This window comes from Pongo pygmaeus, chromosome 13 (assembly GCF_028885625.2).
Source record: "Pongo pygmaeus isolate AG05252 chromosome 13, NHGRI_mPonPyg2-v2.0_pri, whole genome shotgun sequence".
Lineage (NCBI taxonomy): Eukaryota > Metazoa > Chordata > Mammalia > Primates > Hominidae > Pongo > Pongo pygmaeus.
In genome coordinates this window covers 87,332,384-87,352,468 of record NC_072386.2, presented here as the reverse complement: position 1 = coordinate 87,352,468, position 20,085 = coordinate 87,332,384, and the positions used below count along the sequence as shown (strand labels likewise).

At 43.4% G+C, this 20,085-nt stretch overlaps 1 protein-coding gene across 2 annotated transcripts; it reads left to right on the top strand.

Moving 5' to 3' along the window:
- Positions 1–2,048: 2,048 nt before the first annotated feature.
- CTSV (cathepsin V) lies at positions 2,049–8,627 on the top strand. 2 transcript variants are annotated; one of them, XM_054501888.1, is made up of 8 exons: positions 2,049–2,185; positions 3,215–3,350; positions 3,653–3,775; positions 3,870–4,016; positions 4,523–4,747; positions 5,574–5,739; positions 6,428–6,545; positions 8,234–8,627. In XM_054501888.1, the coding sequence occupies exons 2-8, from the start codon at positions 3,225–3,227 to the stop codon at positions 8,331–8,333; spliced, it is 1,005 nt and encodes a 334-aa protein (XP_054357863.1). In that variant the 5' UTR covers positions 2,049–2,185; positions 3,215–3,224; the 3' UTR covers positions 8,334–8,627. The 2 variants fall into 2 exon arrangements, with proteins under 2 accessions (XP_054357863.1, XP_054357864.1); XM_054501889.1 differs by having other exon boundaries at positions 2,114–2,322.
- Positions 8,628–20,085: the final 11,458 nt, after the last annotated feature.

Below are 20,085 nucleotides of genomic sequence, written 5' to 3'. Positions count from 1 at the left end.
GAAAAGCTGCTATTTATTTAAAGGAAGGACATATAATTATTAATAAATTGATTTTTAAAAAGATGTATTTGCCTGATGGTGCTTCTGAAAAGTTGTCAGTTTGTTTTTAATTTGTTAAAAGAAAATCCATAGCCAAATTAAATTTAAGAGAATTTAATTGAGCAAAAAACAATTCGTGAATCTGGCAGCCTCCAGTGCCAGAGTAGGCTCAGAGAGACTCCAGTGCAGCCACATGGGGGAAGATTTATAGACAGAAAACGGCAAGTGAGGCACAGAAACTGCAGGATTGGTTACAGCTCCATGTTTGCCTTATTTGAACATGGTTTGAACAACTGAACCTCTTTGATTTACAGAAATTCGGGGATGGGCACAAGAGCAGGCTACAGTCTGTTTACACCTCCATTTAGGTTACAATTTGCTATGTACAGAGAAACCTTTAGGCCAAACTTAAATCACATGGGGAGGCAGCTTTAGGCTAAACTTGATTTCACAAATTTTCAAATTAACAAGTAAAAACTGTGGATATTTTTCAATTTAATCTTTAAGAGTTTATTAATCAATATGCATTATAACTTCATTTTTGTAAAGACAAAAAAAGATATGCCTAGAAAAGGGTTATGGAGAGGGGACAAGGGACGTTTATTTTCTAAAACATATTTTTTATAATGGATGTTTTTTATATAACTTTAAAAAGAATTAGAAACGTTTCTGAATTATTAATGATTTCCTTAAATCTTTAGCTATATATATTTCTCCATAAAGAGCAGTTCCTCAAACTGCATCACCTCAACCCTGATATTATATATTTTTATTTTTATTTTTATTTTTTGGGACGGAGTTTTGCTCTGTCACCAGGCTGGAGTGCAGTGGCACGATCTCGGCTCACTGCAACCTCCGCCTCTCGGGTTCCAGCAATTCTCCTGCCTCAGCCTCCTGAGTAGCTGGGACTACAGGCGCGTGCCACCACGCCCAGCTAATTTTTGCATTTTTAGTAGAGACAGGGTTTCACCATGTTGGCCAGGATGGTCTCGATCTCATGACCTCGTGATCCGCCCGCCTCGGCCTCCCAAAGTGCTGGGATTACAGGCGTAAGCCACCGCGCCGGTATTAAACATTTTTGAAGTAAATTTATTAAATCTCAAAAGAAGCACACTTTGAATACTGAGGAAGAGACGTTGTAACCCATAAGCAGAGAGTAGGTAAGTAAAAGCAATTTCCACCACTCTCAGACTGGGCGTAGTGGCTCACGCCTGTAATCCCACCACTTTTGGGAGGCTGAGAGGGGAGGATCGCTTGAGGCCAGGAATTCAAGAGCAGCCTAAGGGAACTTAGCCAAACTCCATCTCTACAAAAGAAAAATTTTTAAAGCAATTTCACCATTCTCAACTTTTTTCTCTTTTTTATTAACCAAATATTTCTGTAACTTTTTTTTTTTTTTTTTGGTATTGAAAGACATGGGAGAAGGAAGAATCCCTGAATGCAACAGACTGGGAAGGACGCACCACAAAACGCCCCGCGGTCTCTGGACACCCTATCAGCTAGTCCCGTCCCTCCTGGTGTCCGGTCTCGACCATCCATCCCGTGTTTTGGGGGTGCCTTTCCTTACCCGATTCTTCTAAAGCCCTGATGCACCCACCCTTAAGTGGAAGGTAATGCTTCTGCCGGGGGCTGTGCGTTCTTCCACTCCGTCCCACCTTTGCCGTGGACTAAACAGGAGCCACTGAACGAGAGTACCCTGGCTCCCGGCCCTGCAGATTTTCACCAAAAACTCTAGGACTAAGGAAAAGTAGGGACTGAAAAACCACACAGAGCTCGCTGTAAACCACCCGCTCAGCGCAGTAAGTCGGGAAAGTCAGTAGATGTGAGCCCTTCAGGGAGGCGCCTCCCCCTCCTCCGCGCAGCCCCCGGGCGCCCGGCTCCGCTTCCTGCAGCCAGGGTCTATTGAGGTAGGCGCGCCCAGACCTGAGACGGGTTGGGACTGGGCTGCGTCACGCGCGGGCTCTGAGCGCCCGGGGCCCCGCCCAGTGGCCGGAACAGCCAATCGCAGCGCGGGAAGGCGGTGGGGGCGGGGAAGGCCGCCTGGAAACTTAAATCCCGAGGCGGGCGAACCTGCACCAGACCGCGAACGTCTGTAATCTCAGTGGCTTGTTTGCCGAGGGCACCTGCGCAGCTGCGACGGCTACTGGTGAGCGCCCCCGATCAGACCGAGGGGCAGGGCGAAGGGGGACTGGAGGAGGGGAACCGCCCTTCAGGGACACTGACAGGAGGCGGGCGCTACCCCTGAGAGTGAGAGCTTCTGCCCGGAGCTCTGCCAGCCTCGAGGTGGGGAACGGGGGAGGGCGGTTGGAGACCCCAGGGAGGCGCCGGGACCACTGGGAGGGCCCGGGCGGTGCAGGTCAGTCATCCTGCGGGCTGAAGCCGGGCCGGACCGGGTGGCTTCATCCCCGCAGCCTGGCCGCAGAGCCCCCGCTCCCTGCGCCGCCGCAAACATTCTCGGTGCGCGGGGGCGCGGCGGCGCGTGCGAAGGGCGAGAGCAGGCGGTGCGGCCCCGGCCCTGGCCCGCCCGGAGCTCCGGGAGCTGCCTGCCCCGGTCCGGGCCATGGCCCTGGGGCCCCTGGCTTCCAGCGGCGCGGCCTTGTGACCCTGCCCCGGTTTAGGGGAGCGAGTAGCACAGACCCAAGTGTGGGACGGCGGGAGTAGTGGGTGCTCTCCTTCCCAGTGTCTCCTGGAAAGGGATTCCCGAAAGGTTTTATTCCAAAAGGAGAGGTTGGAAGACACAGCTCATTTCCTGTTGTGTATCAGCCAAGAAGGTGTGAGGTGGTGTTCCTTGGGGATCCGCTTGCATCTACTTGGGATAGTATGTCTTCATTAGTGAGGTTTTGCCTGGATGACCTCAGTACAATTGGTGCAAAACCTGGACCAACTCTTTCCTAGTTTTCTAGTTGTTGCCTTAAGCTTCTCACCCGTCAGGTATCTTTCACACCCTTCTCATACCCTAAATTATCGCATATGCTGTTTCAACGCCTCCAACTCTGCAGGCTGCTTTTCATTTTGGTGGGCCCATCAAATACCTCCACTTGGCCTGTTTCAGCCTCTTCCACAGTCCTTGGGGAAATGCTAGGGAGAATAATTGAAATATTTTTATTCCACGGGGGCTGTAAGATGGCTTTTTAGGATTGGTCTAATCAGATACTCATTTCTTTTCTCTCTCTAGGTTTTGGAACATGAATCTTTCGCTCGTCCTGGCTGCCTTTTGCTTGGGAATAGCCTCCGCTGTTCCAAAATTTGACCAAAATTTGGATACAAAGTGGTACCAGTGGAAGGCAACACACAGAAGATTATATGGCGCGGTTGGTAACATCTGAAACTGTCCAGAGGGACTCTGGAGAGAATGTTCCTTGCTGTTGGGAGTTGATAGCCAGAGAGTAGCTTCTAGACGCCAGACCTTACCAGGCAATAACCTAACAGCACCCATTATAGGTGCAATATGGGCATATATCTCCATTGTGTCTTGGCTTGGAGAACAGCTCCCGGAGAAGTATCAACCCATCCCTGGCCATGATTTCTCTTCCATTTCTGCCCGCAAATCGGCTTGGTGAACATGGGTTGGGTAAGTAGACATAAAGTCCACCAGCTATATGTTTGCCTCTAGAATGAAGAAGGATGGAGGAGAGCAGTGTGGGAAAAGAATATGAAAATGATTGAACTGCACAATGGGGAATACAGCCAAGGGAAACATGGCTTCACAATGGCCATGAATGCTTTTGGTGACATGGTGAGTGTGGCAAGGATTGCTGAACTCTGTGCTGCTTCTCAGTTCTTCACCAAAATAGTCTTGCTTTTAACATTTTATTTACTTCTCCTTGAAGACCAATGAAGAATTCAGGCAGATGATGGGTTGCTTTCGAAACCAGAAATTCAGGAAGGGGAAAGTGTTCCGTGAGCCTCTGTTTCTTGATCTTCCCAAATCTGTGGATTGGAGAAAGAAAGGCTATGTGACGCCAGTGAAGAATCAGGTGAGACAGCGTCAGATTCAGACCTCCGTCTCCACAGGAAAGCCAAGAAGGAATTGGTGTCATTGCTGTGGTAGATGGTGGCACAACATATGGTGATGGGTTTTTTGTATTTTTGGTTTTTGGTGGTTTTTTTTGTTTGTTTGTTTGAGACGGAGTTTTGCTCTTGTTGCCCAGGCTGGATTGCGATGGCGTGATCTTGGCTCACTGCAACCTCTGCCTCCTGGGTTCAGGAGATTCTCCTGCCTCCGCCTCCCGAGTAGCTGGGATTACAAGTGCTCACCACCATGCCCAGCTAATTTTTGTGTATTTTTAGTAGCGACAGGGTTTCATCATGTTGTCCAGGCTGGTTTCAAACTCCTCTCCTCAAGTGATCTGCCCACCTCGGCCTCCCAAAGTGTGGCAATGGGTTTTTTTTTTTTTTTAAAGAATATTCAGATAATTCAATTATGGGGTACTGTATTTGTATTGGTCTTGTAAATTGACAGCTTTTTTTTCTCCCTTTTTAGAAACAGTGTGGTTCTTGTTGGGCTTTTAGTGCGACTGGTGCTCTTGAAGGACAGATGTTCCGGAAAACTGGGAAACTTGTCTCACTGAGCGAGCAGAATCTGGTGGACTGTTCGCATCCTCAAGGCAATCAGGGCTGCAATGGTGGCTTCATGGATAAGGCCTTCCAGTATGTCAAGGAGAATGGAGGCCTGGACTCTGAGGAATCCTATCCATATGTAGCCATGGTAAATGGAGCTCCTTATCTTGTCTCTGCTTTTGGAAAGTGGAACACTTTCAGAGATAACAGATACTTTTTTCAGAATTCACATTTTATATGGTAGAATCTACATCTGCAAACCGTGAGTATTGTTATTATAAATTATTAGCCTTTGGCCAGGCGTGGTGGATCACGCCTGTAATCCCAGCACTTTGGGAGGCCGAGACAGGCGGATCACGAGGTCAGGAGATCAAGACAATCCTGGCTAACACAGTGAAACCCCGTCTCTACTAAAAATACAAAAAAAATTAGCCTGGCCTGGTGGCGGGCGCCTGTAGTCCCAGCTACTCAGGAGACTGAGGCAGGAGAATGGCGTGAACCTGGGAGGTGGAGCTTGCAGTGAGCCAAGATCGCACCAGTGCACTCCAGCCTGGGCCGCAGAGCGAGACTCCATCTCAAAAAAAAAAAAAAAAATTATCAGCCTTTACACAGTTCTCTGGTGAGATGGTCAACAGCTAATGGTTACCATATAAGTAACATTAGATGGTTAACACATAGCTGTTCTTGCTTTTACATAACATGGAGAATAGGCAAACCATTCTACATATAATAGAACTTTATCCATTGTGAAAAATTTTTTATGGACAGATTGACCTAGGGGTTCTCATTGAAGAAATGTCAACTGATTTTTCATTTTCAAATCAATGAATAGCATTTTATTTCATGGGACGATTTATAAGGGTGTTGATTTGGAAATCCTAGGTTGCAAATTGCTGAGTGTTTTGGTTCTAGAACTAATGTTCCCCAGGAGGTAGATGGTAGTGATCAAGTCTCTCCCCCTTTAACTTTAAAAGGATGAAATCTGTAAGTACAGACCTGAGAATTCCGTTGCTAATGACACTGGCTTCACAGTGATCCTACCTGGAAAGGAGAAGGCCCTGATGAAAGCAGTCGCAACTGTGGGGCCCATCTCTGTTGCTATGGATGCAGGCCATTCGTCCTTCCAGTTCTACAAATCAGGTAAGTGTCATTTTATTATAGAAATTTAGGCAGAATTGGGAAGCATCACCGTGATTGATTCTTTGATATGACGTCCTGCTTTGCAGGAATGTAGTACTTTGAGAGTGAGCATTTAACATAGTGATGTTTGCATTTGACATGAGAAAATACTTAGTTATGTTAAACTTCTCATAAATATTTTTAAATGGCCATGTAATTGTATAGAGACAACCTAATTTTCCAAACTATTTTCCAGTTGTTGGGCCTTTTTTTCTCAAAGTTTTTTACTACTGTAATTAGGACTGTAAAGAATCCCCTTCAAGTTTTTGTTTGTTTATTTTGGTGCTATTTTAGACTGACATCCTGGGAATAGAAAGGGATTATGCAAATTGGTATTTGGGCTTAGAGATAAGTATCTAAATCACCTTAGCTGTAAACCATAGGTTTTATCTTTTGGATTTTCTTTTTTTTAGGTAGAAAATATCTTGAACTTAGTTGAAGTTAGTTGATTTCTATTGAGTTGAGGTTGACTTTTTTCCTTTATCAGCCATTACTGTTTTTTGGCCAATATTGTTTGGGTCCTTATTTGGCATTTGTTTATGACATTTTACTGAATTTAGAGATGACTCCCTTATGGAGGGTGGTAGGGTGGGTTACTGTCACACGTCACTTGGAGCTTCTCACCCCAGCATTGATTTTACTCTCCCAGGCATTTATTTTGAACCAGACTGCAGCAGCAAAAACCTGGATCATGGTGTTCTGGTGGTTGGCTATGGCTTTGAAGGAGCAAATTCGGATAACAGCAAATATTGGCTCGTCAAAAACAGGTATAAAACTCAAAATTGAAAAGGGAATTTTTGTTCCAAATCAGTATTTGGATACAAGTTCACAAAAGCTCAATTTCAAAATTCCAACAGTCTTTCTTCTACTTAGAGTGAACACAGAAATATTAATGTTTGACTATAAGATTCCATACCAAGCTTTTTGGAGTTATTGCTGTGTATTTGTAATATTTTATTACTAAGTTTTGAAAATTTTTAAATTCTGAAACACATTAGGCCTCAAGGGTTTCAGACAAAGAACTGTGGACCTGTAGGTTTGAGAGCTGATTGCTTTTTTCTGTCTAATTTTTCAACAAGGAATAGTAAGCAGAAACATCTGCCTCTGCTGGTTCTTTGTTAAGTCTGAAAGATCATCCGGGAGTCCAGTGGTCTGTGTGCATCCTTCTATTGTCATTGGATGCCCTGTCATTGAATTTCACTCCCCAGCTCTCAGGCTTTGAAGGTTGTCAGAATCCATTTTCTCACAATTAGCATTCTTTAATTGAGATGTGACATAAGGTAGTATGTGGAGACAGACTGCTACAGTGGAAATCCAGTTCTGCCTCAGTATCTTAAATAGTTAAGGACCCACAAGAATCAATACATTCATTCATTCATTCATTCGTTTATTTGTTTATTTTTTGAGACAGAGTCTCGCTCTGTCACCCAGGCTGGAGTGCAGTGGCACGATCTCAGCTCTCTGCAACCTCCGCCTCCTGAGTTCAAGTGATTCTCCTGCCTCAGCCTCCCAAGTAGCTGGGACTACAGGGATGTGCTACCATACCCAGCTAATTTTTTTTGTATTTTTTAGTAGAGATGGGGTTTCACCATGTAGGCCAGGCTGCTGTCGAACTCCTGACCTCATGTGATCCACCTGCCTTGGCCTCCCAAAGCACTGGGATTACAGACATGAGCCACCGTGCCCAGCCAGTTTTATTTTAGTTTGAGATGGAGTCTTGCCCTGTCACTCAGGCAAGAGTGCAGTGCTGCAATCTCAGCTCACTGCAGCCTCCATCTCCCGGGTTCAAGTGATTCTCCTGCCTCAGACTCCCAAGTAGCTGGGACTACAGGCATGCGCCACCACACCTGGCTAATTTTTATGGGGGTTTTTTTGTTTGTTTTTTTCTTTTGAGATGGAGTTTTGCTCTTCTTGCCCAGGCTGAAGTGCAGTGGTGCAATCTTGGCTCACTGGAACCTCTGCCTCCTGGGTTCAAATGATGATTCTCCTGCCTCAGCCTCCCAAGTAGCTGGGATTACATGCCCGGTTAATTTTTTTTTTTTTTTTTTTTTTTTTAGTAGAGGCAGGGTTTCACCATGTTGGTCAAGCTGGTCTCGAACTGCTGAAACCTCAGGTGATCCACCCGCCTCAGCCTCCCAAAGTGCTGGGATTACAGGCATGCACTGCGCCTGCCCAATTTTTGTATTTTTAATAGAGATGAGGTTTCACCAGATTGGCCAAGCTGGTCTCAAACTCCTGACCTCAAGTGATCTGCCCACCTCGGCCTCCCAAAGTGCTGGGATTGCAGGCGTGAGCCACTGTGCCCGGCCTCAGGACATTTATAAATGGATATTAACAGCACTTAGAATAGTGCCTGACACATGGGAAGCACTGTTTAAGTATTAGCTATTATTATTAATGGAGCCGATTTTCCCTTGATTCCTTGTATAAAACGGAAAACCTGCTCCTCTTTCAGCTGGGGTCCAGAATGGGGCTCGAATGGCTATGTAAAAATAGCCAAAGACAAGAACAACCACTGTGGAATCGCCACAGCAGCCAGCTACCCTGATGTGTGAGCTGATGGATGGTGAGGAGGAAGGACTTAAGGACAGCATGTCTGGGGGAATTTTATCTTGAAACTGACCAAACGCTTATTGTGTAAGATAGACCACTTGAATCATTGAGGATCCAAGTTGAGATTTGAATTCTGTGACATTTTTACAAAGGCAAAATGTTACCACTACTTTAATTATTGTTATACACAACTTTATGATATCAAAGACTCATTGCTTAATTCTAAGACTTTCAAATTTTGATTTTTAAAAAAGATGTACAAAACAGTTTAAAATAAATTTTAATTCGTATATAAAGGTGGGCCTTTTCTTTTTTTAACGCATTGGCTTTTTGTGTAGTCAGGAAATATAATTAAGCTCTGAAATAATAACTTCATGTGCCAATGGTATGTTAGGAGAAAGATGCTAGCAGAAAACTGGCTTCCTGGCTCTTCTAGTTATAAAAATACAGACTTTATATCAGCTGCCCAGTTACTATGTGTAACCCAACTCCTGAATCTACCAAAATTTGATAAACAATTTGGAAGGACAAACCTAAATTTTTTTTTTTGTAATGAGACGGAGTCTCTCTCACTCTGTCACCAAGGCTGGAGTGCAGTGGCGTGGTCTCAGCTCACTGCAACCTCTGCCTCCCGGGTTTAAGCAATTCTCTGCCTCAGCCTCCTGAGTAGCTGGGATTACAGGCACGTGCCACCACGCCTAGTGTATTTTTAGTAGAGAGAGGGTTTCACCATCTTGGCCAGGCTGGTCTTGAACTCTTGACCTCGTGATCCACCTGCCTCAGCCTCCCAAAGTGTTGGGATTACAGGTGTGAGCCACTGCGCCCGGCCCCTAAATTATTTTAGTAAAGAAGAAAGCAGTTGACTTTTTAGAAAAGGAGATGTCTTCTTCCTTTGGCACATAACCTCAAGATGGTTAGGTTGTGTGATAAGAAGTGAAGCCGCTTGTTACTGGAGCCTCTCTGAATTGCTGGTGACCACTTTGCAGTCTGAGGAAGACGCAGGTGCAAGTAAGTTACCAACGGTATTTTGTTTTCATTCCAAGTCTCTGATGACATATTCCACCTAGCTCTTCTAGAAAAGCTTGTTTGTTAACTAGTGTTAGCAAAAATAAATGGTATGATTAACAAATCTCAGGCATTTGGCAGTAGCTGGAGAAATTTGCTCAAGGGCCACAAGAGATGAGGCTGGGCTACAAAAAGAGGCTTCTGGCTGAAGATGGATAAGAGATCACAAGTGAAAGGTCAGAAGTCACTAGGCCAGACTCTGGCTACCTAATCCCTGAATTAAAAATAAACTCAAAATGGGGGAAAAAAGGCTAAGCATATAGTTACACAGGTAGTAAATACAAATAAAACAATATCTTTGCATATTTAAAATACTGGAAGAAAGTACACTAAACTTGTGGGTGAATTATGGGTGATTATTTAACTTGTTTAGTGGAAAGCATGTATTTTTATGAGCAGGAGAAAATAGTAAAGATATACCCACATTCTGCAGGCTAAAGGAGAGCCCCATGTGTTTTAAAAGCCCATGTTTCCAGTCAAATAAAAAAATAACAGGGGATGAGCTGGTGAAATTTAATCAAGAGGTGATCCATTGTGAATGCAATGGGAGGGAAGGGGCATGTGGGACTGTGTATCCCGAAAACCCTTCGATAGCCTACTTCCACAGCCATCTCTGGAAAATCCAGTCTACCATATTCAGTCTTGAGTTTTCTCTGAGAAAGGATTCGTTCGTCTTTGCAGCAGCAGGCTAAGTCGGTACTCTCCACAGATGCTTGGAACAACAACTCAGGCTCTAAGGAAACATCTAGGCACTAAATTGAATGAAAGAGTGATGGCTTTTTATTCAAATAAAAAATTACAAATCTGTCAAAACAGCACCCCTCAGAAAACTAAAATAGATATTTCAAGATTTTATAATTTTCAAAGACCTTTGAAATATTTTAAACTTGTGAAAAGTTACAAACCTGATGTGTTGTCTAAAAGCGTTTTTCAAACAAGCCAGTAGACTTGAAAAATCTAGTCTGAAGCACAGACTTAACCAATATTTGCTGGGCATAGGCCCCCAAATCTGGCCGTAAACTGGCCCCCAAACTGGCCATAAACAAAATCTCTGCAGTACTGTGACATGTTCATGATGGCCATGACGCCCACGCTGCCCACGCTGAAGGTTTACCAGAATGAGGGCAAGGAACACCTGGCCCACCCAGGGCGGGAAAACGGCTTAAAGGCGTTCCTAAACCACAAGCAATAGCATGAGCGATCTGTGCCTTAAGGACATGTTCCTGCTGCAGATAACTAGCCAGAGCCCATCCTTTTGTTTCCCGGAAGGAATACTTTTAGTTAATCTATAATCTATAGAAACAATGTTTATCACTGACTTGCTGTCAGTAAACATATGGATAAATCTCTGTTCGGGGCTCTCAGCTCTGAAAGCTGTGAGCCCCCTGATTGCCCACTCCGCATGCTATATTTCTGGGTGTGTGTCTTTAATTTCTCTAGCACTGCTGGGTTAGGTAGGGTCTCCATGACCGAGCTGGTCTCAGCAAATATTTCCTATACTCGAACATCTAAATTGTTTGTTTTCTTACTTGAATTACAAAGGAAGTAAGGAAGGGTGAGATAGAAATGACTGAGCATATTAAGAGGGAGGAGTTTGCTGATGTGGGAGTGTAGTTATGACACTTGGGCATCATACTAGAGGCTATGGACTCAGCAATTAGGAAACATCCACTCAGCCCTATGTGTGGTTCATGTGTATGTTTTGCCTATGAAAGTTGAAACTGTTTTCTAAATGTATTTCCTTTTGTAACTGATAGAAAATTTCTAAAAAGCAAAGAAGAAACTTCTCTGTATTAAAAATAACAAACATTAGTAAATGTATATATATAGTCATGTGTTGCTTAATGATGGGGATACAGTCTGAGAAATGTGTCTTGGGTGATTTCATCATGACATGAACATCATAGAGTACACTGACACAAACCTAGATGGTATAGCCTATTACACACCTAGGCTATATGGTACAGCCTGTTGCTCCTAAGCTACGCACCTGTGCAACACATCACTGTGCTGAATACTGTACACAGTTGTAACACAGTGGTAAGTATTCGTGTATCTGAACAGAGAAAAGTACAGTAAAAATATAGGATCATAATTTTATGGGACCACTATCATATGCAGTCACTGACCAAAACATCACATAGCACATGATTTGTGTGTATGGATATCTCAATTGTAAACAATTTCACAAACATTCATTATCTCTTTTTAAGTAAGTTAATAAGTAAAACTATTACTAAGCTGCAACATGTTCTTGTTCTGCAGTGTATTTATTCATTTGGATACAGTTGATCCTTGAACAACGCAGAGGTTAGGGGCACCAACCCTTGTGCAGCCAAATATTTGCATATAATTTTAATTACTCCAAAACTTTTCTACTAATAGCCTACTGTTGACTGGAAGCCTTGCTGATAACATAAACAGCCAATTACACATATTTTATGTATGTATTATAAAATACTGTATGCTTACAGTAAGCTAGAGAAAAAAATGTCATTAAGAAAATCATGGCCGGGCAACGTGGCTCACACTTGTAATCCCAGTGCTTTGAGAGGCCGAGGCAGGCAGATCACGAGGTCATGAGATCAAGACCATCCTGGCTAACATGGTGAAACCCCGTCTCTAATAAAAATACAAAAACAAAATTATCCGGGCGTTGTGGCGGGCGCCTGTAGTCGCAGCTACTCAGGAGACTGAGGCGGGAGAATGGCGTGAACCCAGGAGGCGGAGCTTGCAGTGAGCCAAGATTGCGCCACTGCACTCCAGCCTAGGCGACAGAGCGAGACTCCATCTCAAAAAAAAAAAAGGCAATCACAAGGAAGATAAATTATATTTACTAAGTGAAAGTGGATCATCATAAAGGTCTTTATTGCTGTTGTCTTCACATCGAATAGGCTGAGGAGGAGGAGTAAGAAGCAGGGTTGGAGTTGCTGTCTTGGGTTGCAAGGGCGGAAGAAAATCTGTTTATAAGTGGACCGTCAGTTCAAACCCATGTTGTTCAAGGATCTACTGTTTATTGGGCTCCTATGCAATAGCACTGTGCTAGGCTCTGGGGACACGAGTGAAGCAAATAGTCACACTCCCTCCCTTGCTTACATTCTTATGTTGCTGAGCCCATGCATAACCTCTATCCTTGCCACCATGGCCACTTTGTTCGTGAACCCCAGGGTGGCTGGGGAAAGAGGCTGACTGGTATCCAGAGAAAGATCATCCTATTCACTCAGTTATTAAAATCCTCCTCTGCTGAGGTCACCCTTTTGTAAGAATTCACATGGGATACAAATATCTTCACTTGTTTTTTTTTTTACCCATTCAGAGATATCTGTTCAGATAGGCATTCTCCAGACCCCTTTATCACCAATTTGCCAATCATGTTCATTACAAGTCTGTGGCCATCCAGCCAAATCATTAACCATAGCCCATATAATGGTATATAATCATACACCTGGCTGTTTCTTCTTCCAAGCAAAATGAACAACCAAGTACACTGCTGAAAGTTTTGTTTCCCTTCACCTCTGTTCTTCAAGGATGTCTCAGAAACATGCTGTAATCCCGCAGCATCCATTGGTTGGTGCCTGGATATTGTACAGAACCATCTATAAATCAGGCCCAAGTTTTCTCTTCCTCACCCAGTTGATGATCGGGAACTCTCTATGGGGCCATAGGTGTGGGCTGGGAAAGAAAACATGTAGCAGGAGTTAGGACTGTCAGTGTTGGGACCACTTCTTCCTGTAACTTACCTGTGCCTTCAGGGCCTCCTCATGCCCCATCACACATACAGTCATCCCTTGGTATCCATGGGGGATTGGTTCCACAACCCCCTGCAGATACCAAAATCCACAGATGCTCAAGTTCCTCATATAAAATGATGTAGTATTTACATATAACTTACACACATCCTCCCTTATACTTTATCTCTAGATTCCTTATGATACCTAGCTCATTGTAAATGTTATGTAAGTAGTTGTTATACTGTATTTTTTTTTTAGGGAATAATGACAAGATAAAGAAGTCTGTACATGTTCAGCACAGATTATCCTTTAAAAAAAAAAAAAAATTGGGCCGTGCGCAGTGGCTCACGCCTGTAATCCCAGCACTTTGGGAGGCCGAGGTGGGCAGATCACGAGGTTAGAGATTGAGACCATTCTGGCTCGCACAGTGAAACCCCATCTCTACTAAAAATACAAAAAATTAGCCAGGTGTGGTGGTGGGCGCCTGTAGTCCCAGCTACTCAGGAAGCTGAGGCAGGAGAATGGCGTGAACCCGGGAGGTGGAGCTTGCAGTGAGCTGAGATCGCGCCACTGCACTCCAGCGTGGGAGACAGAGCGAGACTCCGTCTCCAAAAAAAAAAAATTTCTATCCGAGGTTGGTTGCATCCCACACAGTTTGAACTGTAAGGGCTCACAGATGCAAAACCCACGGATACAGAGGACCAACTATATACCACTTCATGTGATGTTGGAGTGCTGTTCTGCACGCCTAACTTTATGGCTTGGTGGATCAGACAATGCCCAATGTATGATGGAAAGTTCAGGTTGCAGGGTAGCTAGGTGGCCCATGCTTGAGCAGTCTCCACTAAGTCCAAGGAGCAAGCCAAAACTGCTTCTCAAAAGGAGAGTAGTTACCAGCGGCAGATGGCATGCTCCAAAGTTCTAGGGTCCACGCTGATTTTCCTGTAGAGGCCTGCCAGTGGCTTCAGGTAGTATCCCTATTTGCCACTGACACTTCAAGCACCATTGGATCTCCTGAAACATAAAGTCCAAGTGGGAGAGCAGTTTGCACAGCAGCTTGGACCTGTTGCAGAGCCTGCTGTTATCCTGGGCTTAAAACTAGCAGCTTTTTGGGTCACTTGGTAAATAGGTCAGAGAGTAACACACTCAATTGAGGAATATGTTGCCTCTAAAATCCAAAGAGGGCCTAATGGTGTTATGCCTCTTTTTTTGGTTGTACAAGGGGCTAGATGCAACAACTTATTCTTCACTTTAGAAGGGATATCTCGACCACTAGACTCCTAGAAATTTCACTGAAGTGAAAGGCCCTTGAATTTTTGTAGGATTTATCTTCCACCCTCTGGCATGCAAATGTCTTAGTAATAAGTCTAGAATAGTTGCTACTTCTTACTGCTTCCAGTCAGCATTATGTCATCAATGTAATGGACCAGTGTGATTGATATCTTATAGAAGGGAAAGGCAATTAAGATCCCTTCAGATTAAATTATGACATAGGGCTGGAAAGTTGGCATACACCTGAGGTAGGACAACGAAGGTGTATTGCGAGCTTGCCACCTGAAACCAAACTGTTTCTGGTGGTCTCTACTAACAGACATCAGGAAAAAAAAGTATCTGCCAGATCAATAAGTGCATACCAGGTACCAGGGGATGTATTAATTTACTCAAGCTATGAAACCACATTTGGAACAGCAGCTGAAATTGATGTCCCCACCTGATTAAGTTTCCAGTAATTTACTCTCATTCTCCAAGATCTATCTGTTTTCTTCACAGGCTAAATAGGGGAGTAGACTGGGAATGTGATAAAAAGTACCACCTCTGCATCCTTCAAGTCCTTGATGGTAGTACTAATCTCTGCAAGCTCTACAAGAATGCAGTATTGTTTTTGGTTTGCTGTTTTTCTAGATAGAGGCAGTTAAGTGGCTTCCACTTTCTACCGTAATTGCCCTCACTCCTCAGGTCGGGAAACCAGTGTAGGGATTCTGCTAATTGTTGAGTATATCTATTCCAGTTATTCTGCAGCTACAGAGATAACGAGACTGGACCCACTGCAAGACAGACCTAAACTAAAACTCCACTGATCACCTAACCTCCCTAAGCCCCTACTCTCACTTGTGGACCAGAGTGATGTATTAGTTTTCCTGGGGTCCTCTGAGTCTGATTTCAGAACCAATGTCCAGTAATTCCCCCAAAGTCTGATTATTCCCTTTTCCCCAATGCACAGTCAGTCAACTTGGTAAAGTGCTATAGGTCCCTTTGGGGAAGGCTGAGAGAAAAATGAACAGTATACAATTTTGGTAGTGCAGTGGGGACACAGCCTCCTCATTATTTAAGGAGATATGGGTCTGCAAACTGGCCCAAGTCTTGGAATTGATTCAGGAGCTGTGACTCCGTTTTTTGGATTCGAGTTAGACTTTTATTCACTTGATTCTTCTTTTTATACAGAACAAATAAGAATTTAGTAGGCTTTCCATCTATTTTATTTCTATGGATACTATGACCAGCTAGCTAATGCCATAAGTCTGTAAATCAGACTTTCTAACTACAGTTTTGACTTTACTGTCCATTACAGTAACCATGTTCACCTTGTCTTTGGTGATTAAATGCTGCCACTTGGCCCCTGCCATCCTAGGATCCAGTTACTCTCCTTGTACTTAAGAATCCCATTCAGTGGCAGCAGTTCCCACTGTAATTTCTGACCTATACAGAAGAGCAACCACAGAGCTCTTTAAAAATGTTGGAACTCCCTCACAAATTTATTTCTCATAGTCATAACAGAAGGTGTGTCCTGAGCTAGATGTGGTAGCTCACACCTATAATCCCAGCACCTTGGGTGGCCAAGGTAGGAGGATCGCTTGAGCTCAGGAGTTTGAGGCCTGCTTGGGCAACGTAGCAAGACCTTGCCTCTATAAAATTTTTTTAAATGAGCCAGGTATGATGGTGCATATAGTCCCAGCTACTCAGGAGGCTGAGGCAGGAGGGTCCCTTGAGCCCAGGAGCTTGAGGCTACAGTGTGCTATGGTCACACCACTGCACTCCAGCCTGGGCAATAGAGTGAGCTCTGACTCTAAAAAATAATAATAAATAGAAAAAGAAAGCATGTCCTCTTGTTAAAGATTTTTCAATGACACTTGTTCAAGGATGGTAAGGCTGACTTTTTCAAGATCATCAGAATAGATATAGGGACCAATGCAATAGCATTTTACAGCGAGGGAGAGAGATTGGGCTCAACTCTGAATACAATTTGGGTAAGTGGGAATTTATTGCCAAGGAGTAGGGTGGGGGTCAGTGGATTGAAAATTACTAAGAGGAAACTTCAAGAGTAAGCAAAGATTCTAGCTTAACTGACCTAACAGGATTCTTGCTGAAAACAGGCTGGGGTGTTGAGACACCACCTGGGGGATGGTGGAGGATGAAGCCCTGATCAGATATGGAGGATGATCAGATATTGAGCATGGGGGTTCTTTTTTTTTAATACTTTAAGTTCTAGGGTACATGTGCACAACGTGCAGGTTTGTTACATATGTATACATGTGCCATGTTGGTGTGCTGCACCCATCACCTCGTCATTTACATTAGGTGTTTCTCCTAATGCTATCCTTCCCCCCTCTTCCTACCCCACAACAGGCCCCAGTGTGTGATGTTCCCCGCCTTGTGTCCAAGTGTTCTCATTGTTCAATTCCCACCTATGAGTGAGAACACGCAGTGTTTGGTTTTCTGTCCTTGTGATAGTTTGCTCAGAATGATGGTTTCCAGCTTCATCCATGTCCCTGCAAAGGACATAAACTCATCCTTTTTTATGGCTGCATAGTATTCCATGGTGTATATGTGCCACATTTTCTTAATCCAGTCTATCATTGATGGACATTTGGGTTGTGAATTGTGAATAGTGCCGCAGTAAACATACATGTACATGTGTCTTTATAGCAGCATGATTTATAATCCTTTGGGTATATACCCAGTAATGGGATGGCTGAGTCAAATGGTATTTCTAGTTCTAGATCCTTGAGGAATCGCCACACTGTTTTCCACAATGGTTGAACTAGTTTACAGTCCCACCAACAGTGTAAAAGTGTTCCTATTTCTCCACATCCTCTCCAGCACCTGTTGTTTCCTGACTTTTTAATGATCGGATAGCCTCCTATTTTTTAACTATGAGTTGGGATTTGCTGCTTCTGATATGATAAGAAAGTTCAAAGTTTCTCTTCCTTGCTTTGTTGTGTGTTCTAAGTCTTTTCTGCCCATCCCCCAGTAAAGAAAAGGCTCAATATGATTTCTTGAATAGATTGTTTAAGCTATTTTCAAAACAAGACTTGGTTGCGGGCAGGTAGTCTTAAATGTTCAGAAGCCACTGGGTGGAAAATTGTGAGCACGTAAGTGTTTTTCTTGGTCAACCATGTCATTTTATAACCAAAGTTTGACTTGACATGCTGGAATTAATCCACACGACTTTGAAAAGAATAAACTCTTTAAAAAGAGAGAGAGAGCTCCGAGGGTGTTATGAGAGTCACTGTCTCAAACCCAATTGATCATATTGTGGCAGAAGAAATAGAGTCCTGCCATGAATTATGATTTTCAGGTTAAAAAAAAGCAATTTGTAGGACAGTTTGAATAATTTAGTACAATTGTTAAAAATACAGACATGCACATTCCTGTATGTGCATTTTTAAATGTTCACGAATGATATAAGCCAGATATATTTCTTAGAGGTGCTTGAAAAAAGTTATTTCTTTTTGGGCTTTATTATCTCAATTTAAAAAAAATTAAGATGCATAATTCTCATAAGATAATAGATTCAGAAGAATATAGTTCAAGAAAAAAATTAAAGAACTGGTAAAGGAGAAGGAGGAGGAGGAAGACAGTGTGAAACAGGAGCCTCAGATAACTTGGTAAAGGCACGTCTCCCATTTGGGAACTGATGTTCCTAAGATCCGCACTGACGCTGCTCAGCCGGTCCATCACACAGCAAAGGCGTGAGGAGGGATCACTGCCCAGCTGGACTCCAGGGTGGTCCACGCATGACAGTCACACTGAACCTTCATGAGGATGTGAACTGTTGGCTCCAATTTACCATTCCCAGCAATTCCACCCAGATATTTGTATACCAGTGTTCACAGCAGCGTGAACTCCACAGCAGGTGGAGTAATGTTCCATTGTGCGCATATGCCACATTTTGTTTATCCATTCATCTGTTGATGCACATTTCGGTTGTTCCCACCTTTGGGCTATTATTAATAACGCTGCTGTGAACATTCCCGAGAGAAATAGGAAGACGGCTTTGCTAAGAACTAAAAAAGGGATGGGCAACAAGGGCATATACACAGGGGCAGTGTTCTACCATGACGGCTTTACTGAGAGCAGAGTAGTTCTGCTCAGAATCAGAACACTTGTTCCCTATAGCCCCCCTGATTGCCCCACAACCACCACCGCATACTCCCTTTATCCCAACCATGGGCAGCAGATTGAGCTATTAACAGAAGTGTCCTTTCGCTGGATTTCTTAACCCTTTCCTCATCCTCCACATAGAGAAACAGTAACAGATTGCTACTCACCCAACACCCAGGGCAAGTCCAATGCAGGTAGGAGTAACAGCAAATCCTTCAATTTCTTGATTCTGCTCTTAAAAATCTTAACAGAGGCCGGGCACGGTGGCTCACACCTGTAATGCCAGCATTTTCGGAGGCCGAGGCGGGTGGATCACCAATACCAGCCTGGCCAAGATGGTGAAACCCCATCTCCACTAAAAATACAAAAATTAGCCAGGCGTGGTGGTGGGCACCTGTAATCCCAGGTACTCAGGAGGCTGAGGCAGAGAATTGCTTGAACCTGGGAGGCAGAGACTGCAGTGAGCTGAGATTGTGCCACTGCACTCCAGCCCGGGTGACAGAGCAAGACTCCATCTCAAAAAAAAAAAAAAACTTAACAGAGCATTTCATGGGGAAGGGCCATGAGGGAACATCACCTGGGTGATGGTAACATTCTGTATCTTGATAAGGATTTGAGTTATACAAGTATACGCATCTGTCAAAATTCAAAGAATGTACACTCAAGATTTGTGCGTTTCATTATATGTAAATGTTACATAAAAATGTTGTAAACAAATATTGAACAAATGTACGCATGCTAAAGTATTTAAGAGGAAGTACTGGTGTCTGCAAAACAAAATTTTTTTTTCATTTTCCATGGTAAAATATACATAATATAAATGTATTATTTTAAGTGTACAATTCAGTGGCATTAAATACACTCAGAAAGTTGTGCAAACATCCCATTTATTCATATCCACAGATTTTTTAATTCTCATTCCAAACAGAAGCCCTGTACTCAAAGAGCAATAACTCCGCATCCTCCAATCCCCACTCTCTGGTAACCTCTATTCTATTTTCTGCCTCTATGAATTTGCTGATTCTAGGTACCTCATATAAGTGGAATACAGTATTTATCCTTTTGTGTCTGGCTTCTTTCACTTAGCGTAATATTTTCAAGGTTCATTCGTGTTTTACATGTATCAGAATCTTGTTTTTTCAGGTGGAGTAATGTTCCATTGTGTGCATATGCCACATTTGGTTTATCCATTCATCAGTTGATGCACATTTCGGTTGTTCCCACCTTTGGGCTATTATTAATAACACTGCTGTGAACACTGGTATACAAATATCTGAGTGGAATTGCTGGATCATATGGTAATTCTGCATTTAACTTTTTAAGGAACTGCCAAACTGTTTTCCACAGAGCTGTAACATTTTACATCCAAACCAGCAACAGGACCGGATAAAAGGTGGCTAAGGCACAGTTAAATAAAATACTGTTAGTTACTGCCCATTTGCATCTGGTTTCTAGTGGCAAATAATCTAGCCGTGTCCTTGACTAGATCTCCCAATGATTCTTTTTAGTCATTTGAATGAGTATGGTGGTGGTGACAGTGGCGGGAGGCTGGAGGGCACTTTAATTAACACGCAAA